This window comes from Nuphar pumila, chromosome 5, assembly GCF_984573655.1.
Source record: "Nuphar pumila chromosome 5, dmNupPumi1.hap1.1, whole genome shotgun sequence".
Taxonomy (NCBI): domain Eukaryota; kingdom Viridiplantae; phylum Streptophyta; class Magnoliopsida; order Nymphaeales; family Nymphaeaceae; genus Nuphar; species Nuphar pumila.
The window spans coordinates 5,257,620-5,262,760 of NC_143253.1; the positions used below are offsets into that span (position 1 = coordinate 5,257,620).

General features: G+C 43.9%; 1 protein-coding gene across 1 annotated transcript; it reads left to right on the forward strand.

Moving 5' to 3' along the window:
- Positions 1–2,491: 2,491 nt before the first annotated feature.
- LOC149836564 (uncharacterized) lies at positions 2,492–3,388 on the forward strand. Its single transcript, XM_090007042.1, has one exon. The coding sequence runs from the start codon at positions 2,546–2,548 to the stop codon at positions 3,284–3,286; it is 741 nt and encodes a 246-aa protein (XP_089863168.1). The 5' UTR covers positions 2,492–2,545; the 3' UTR covers positions 3,287–3,388.
- Positions 3,389–5,141: the final 1,753 nt, after the last annotated feature.

A 5,141-nucleotide genomic window follows, 5' to 3' on the forward strand; every position in this document is an offset into this window, starting at 1 on the left:
GCTCATGTTGTATTTAAACGAAGTTTTCCTGTCCCAAAACAAGTTGCACAACTCATTATGGACAAAGTTGGGAATTGCTTTATGTAAAAAGTCACGTATTTTATCCTCAAGACGCTAACAGATACCATCCCAAGACATAGCAGGGTCAATCGGACGATGAGAGTTGATGCCGGCGGGAGAACTCTGAGAGCCATGACTGCAGGAGGCAACGACTGGTGTGTTGTTCATGTTACTCCCAAACCTTAACACACGACCCTTTTTGGGTTCACCGGTTACAGTCACCCATGCTGCAGGATCAAAAGGCAGATGTTGATTGGAGTCATCGCCATATCGTTCTACCATCTGTTGGTCGTATGACTCCTACAAAGTAATGATTACAATATGAATTAATAATCAAGAACTACAATGTTTATGATAATGTAATTCATAATAACTTGTATATTATAATGTTTATTAATACAATAAATACATACTGATGTCACTTTTACCTTCTCTGATACAAACTCTTTCGTGCTCTTACGTTTATGTGTTTCAACATACACATCCTTGTAAGACACAATGTCTCTTTTTTCTTATTCCTGCAAGGTTAAAGGATAAAAAAATTAATTAAAAAGTATGCAGAAATACTTATAAATTTGACAATATATATATATATATATATATATATATATATATATATATATATATATATATATATATTGATGAGTTACCATTTTCTTTTGGTGGTTCCCAAAAGTCTTAGATTCACCTGTGTGTAGATGAGCATCGGGCATCTTCGCTCGATTTTATACAGCCTTTGCTGAGCGATTTTTAAATTCATTGCTCGTCCACTTGTCACACATTTTCTCCCAATAATCTCTCCTGATAGTAGAAGAGTCATGGCTCTTCCACTGCAATGGATCATCTATCCTACCAATTGTTTTTATTGCTGCAATCTTCATATTATGCAGCATGCTGGTAAATCGATTGACAGCCACCTTCTGTTACATTACCCTCGCATCCTTCTTATTGTTCGCAGTCGCGAAGCGATGTGAAGCCTATAAATACTTTTAGAAAGTTAACAGGGAGGGGGTCGAGCCCCTCCCTCGCATATGGTAAAACAGGGAGACAAGGTCCCTGACGAAAAAAGAACAGGGAGGGGGTCAAGCCCCTCCCTCGCATCCCGTAAGACAGGGTGATAGGAAGGGGGCTCGGCCTCTCCCTGGCAAAAAAAGTACAGGGAGGGGGGCAAGCCCCTCCCTCGTATCACGTAAGATAGGGAGACAGGGAGGGGGATCGACCCCTCCCTGGTAAAAAAAGAACATGGAGGGGGCTGAGCCCCTCCCTCACATTGGTAAGACAAGGAGACAGGGAGGGGGCTCGGCCCCTCCCTGGCGAAAAAAGAACAGGGAGGGGGCCAAGCCCCTCCCTCGCATCCCGTAAGATTGAGAGATAGGAAGGGGGCCTGGCCCCTCCCTGGCGAAAAAGGAAACGGAGGGAAAAGGGGGCTCGTCTGCCGACGAAAAATGAAAGAGAGAGGGGAGTCGGGGGTTACCTGAAAGAAGCCGGCGTTGGTGTCGGCAGACGAGAGAGACCGGAGTCGAGAGAGGAAGATAGGGTGAGGTCAGAAGGGGGTTGCCGGACGAGGCTCGTCGGCCGAAAAAATGATGAGAGCGAAAGAGAAGGGAGCAGAGGTAAGAGGGGGACTCAGTCGAAGGGGGAGGTCGACGGGGGATGGACGATGGGCGGCGGGCGATCGGTGATGGATGATGGGCGACGGGCGAAGGGCGACAGGCGGGGGATGAAAAAGAAAGAAAGGGAAAGAAAGGGGCTCACATTAGGGTTTCACGACAGGAATTAGCAACGTAAAAATTTCGTCATGAATCTGTAGCCAAGTAGTGACAAAAATTGTTTGCCGCTGATCCGTCGTTAAGTGACAGCGGAGTTTGAGATGAAAAGTTTTTGTCGTGAACCCGTCACTAATTAGCCAAAAAAAATTTTCCGTCGCTAATTTCGCAAATAATTCGAATGTTAGCAAAGGATAGTTTTCTCTAGCTAATCCGTCACAAATTTGCGATAAAAAAATCGCGTTGCAAATTATTGTCGCTAATTAGAGTCTTTCTTGTAGTATGCTTTATACTGGTTGAGCGAAGCCGAGTACATGTTGTTCATAATTCAGTTTGCGGAGCCTATTTTACTAGTTTGAACAAGCTCTTTACAAGTCAAACATGTATTTGAAATTTTTATAAATGCAAACATGAACTTCCTCCGTGTTTTTTTTTTTGCCTTTTTTATATTTTTTTTCTTTAACAACAACAATCAGGTCCACCGTCCGCTTTTTTCGGAAGTTTTTAAACATGAGGAAATTATTGAATTTTGTTAAAAAATTAGTTGCCGACTTGAAAATTAAGCAGCCCGTGTTTATTAATTTTCAGGAAACCACGGGCGCCGATTTATTCCCTTCACGCTATAAAATGATCCGAAGGCTTTTTTTCAGAATCCGAATATTCTCTTTCGGAAATTGCATTTCCCATCCTTCCCTTCCCACAGCCAACCTCACCAATCCATGGAGGAAGGCGACAATCTCCACCACCACCAGAACGTCGTCGAGTTGCTCGACCTCAACTGGTTGGCTGGAAACGTCCTCTTCCGTCCGGCCGCCCACCCTTCCCATCCCCCGCCTCGCCCTCCTTCCCAAGAGAATCCCCAACCCCACAATTCCGACACCCCCACCGCACCCCTTCCGCTCGGATCCGTCAGGCACCACTCGTTGCCGGAGACCCACATGCCGTTCTCGCCGGACTCCGTCCTCCAAGCGCGGAAATTGGAGACGATTATCTCCGGGAAGTCAGCCGCCGCGGACGACGAGGACGAGGAGCGGGCGGTGACTCTGTTGACCGGGACGGGATCTCCGCCGAGATGGCCAAGGAGGTGGAGGACGGCTCGGCGGGGCAGCCGGAGCCTGTCGGAGCTCGAGTTCGAAGAGCTCAAGGGGTTCATGGACCTGGGGTTCACCTTCCCTAGCGCTGACGTTAGCCCCACGCTCGCGAGGATCGTCCCGGGCTTGCAGAGGCTCGGCGCCTCTTCGGATTCCAGCGGTGGTGGGGAGAGGAGTGAGGAGGAGGAGGTGGTGGGGGTGGAGGATGGGAGGAGGCGGAGGAGGCCGTACTTGTCGGAGGCGTGGGAGTTTTACGAGGAGCGGAGGTTTCCCTTGAAGGGGTGGAAATTGCCGGACGGCGCCGACGGGGCCGACATGAAGGAGCACCTCAAAACGTGGGCCCACCGGGTCGCCTCCACCGTCAGATAACGACGATGGGTGGCGTCGTGAAGAGAGAGAGGGCTTATCTTTGTGAATTTTGTAAATTGGACAAGTCGTTAGTGAAAATTACTAAGATGACAATTTTTTTCTTGATTGGTATCTTTTTTTTATAGGAGAAATTGAAATATGTAAATAAACCGGTATGAACTGAGATTTTCATAGGTTCTTTTACAAATCTAACCCTGCTTTGTCCATTTGCTAATCATCGTAATCAAACAAAAAAATGTGATTTTTTATGCTTAAATATTTACAAAATTCTAAATCGTTGGTTTTCAACCCTTAAAAGATTTTTCTTATACTTTGTAATTGAATGATCCAAAAGTCTGTTTTCTATAAAATCAAGCATCTAGATAGAATCTGTCCAGTAAAATTGTAGAAAAAAAAAAACTATGAAAATCTCAATGCATATACTGGTTTACATATTACTCTATTGTCCTATACTCTGTATATGCTGTTATTTGTTAACTTAGATCGATGCAGTTTTCAGTGGAAAAGGACAAAAAAGTGAGAGTTTTTTAGTTTTTCACGCCCAGCTTCTCCATCCATCAGTTTCCTTTATGGTCTGTTCTGAAATTTGTAGTCTGAGAGAAACGATACCAACCAAGGAGAAATGGTTGACATGGACTGCTGCTTGTTTGGGAAGATGGAAATCATAGGCAATTCAGGCCTGCCATTTTCTTTGTTTTTCTCTATTTTAATATCCTTCATAGAAATAATGTATTTTACCAAATCCATCTCCCAAAAAGATTCTGTTTGAAATGGAAAAAAAAATCTTGGTATTTACCAACTCTTGTTTTTACCTTATTTGCTATATATATACTCTTTCTCTCATATTAAAGAGAAATATATGACCTAATTCCTTAAAATAATTGAAGGTGCTACCAACACTGATTCTTCTAATTCTTTCTAAATCCATTTCTCACCATGTCCTTCTAACTCATTCAAATTGGTTCAATTGCCATCTCCCGAATTGAGCTGTAGGTTTTTCTTTCATTTGAGGTAGAGAAAAATTAGCTGAGATTAGAGGGGGAGCTTATGGATTTAGAAAAGTGGTAGCCATCAAATTTTGGAATTGATAGTTATAGCTCATAAGAGATAGTAATTAACTTTCTCATTTCCAAAAACTACCCTAGTGTAATAGTTTCACCAAATTTAAACCCTAGTCTTCAGCGTGAGAGAATCGAAAGAAATGTGACTGCACATTTTTTTATGTGATGCTGACCTCATCACCTACAGTGTGCTGTTGGGTCCCACGACTGACAGGCTGCACCTCATAGATCGTGGGTGAAGAGGTGCGGCAGCATACTAAAAATGTGCAATGGCATTGCACCTAATCCTCCTTTGTCTTCATCAGCTGTCATTCCAGCTACCAGTCCCAACAAACTTTGAGTCAAAACTGTCAGTTTTGAAAAAAAGAAATGGAAATCTTAAAGTGGTGACAGGGTACCTTACAGTCGTCCCCCACTAATTGGGCCAAGCCGACCTGGCCCGTCATGGGCTCGGTTTGAGTAAGGGTTTTTAGGCCCGGGCCCGCTAGACACTCCGTACATTTTTTTATAATTCATGGAACAAGTCCCCGAAGTCAACATCTGTCTGAAGTTTTTTGCAAAATATGATATGAATAAAGTAGGGAGTACTATTTCCTAAAAAGTGTCGAAAATGTTGATTCTGCCCCAACTTGAGATAAACTAATTAGGCAAAAATTATAACGTTGTGAGTAAATGCCAAGGAAGGAGTTGTCCCATTGGTATGAGATGGTTATATGCAGGCCGGTGGAGGGGACCTCAGGAGGGATGGCTTAAAATGAATGTGTTTAGCCAGCACACTACCTATTCATGGAAGG

Bases quoted from the DNA above. Each gene is read 5' to 3' on its own strand.
- LOC149836564 (XM_090007042.1), top strand. From the start codon at position 2,546: ATGGAGGAAGGCGACAATCTCCACCACCACCAGAACGTCGTCGAGTTG.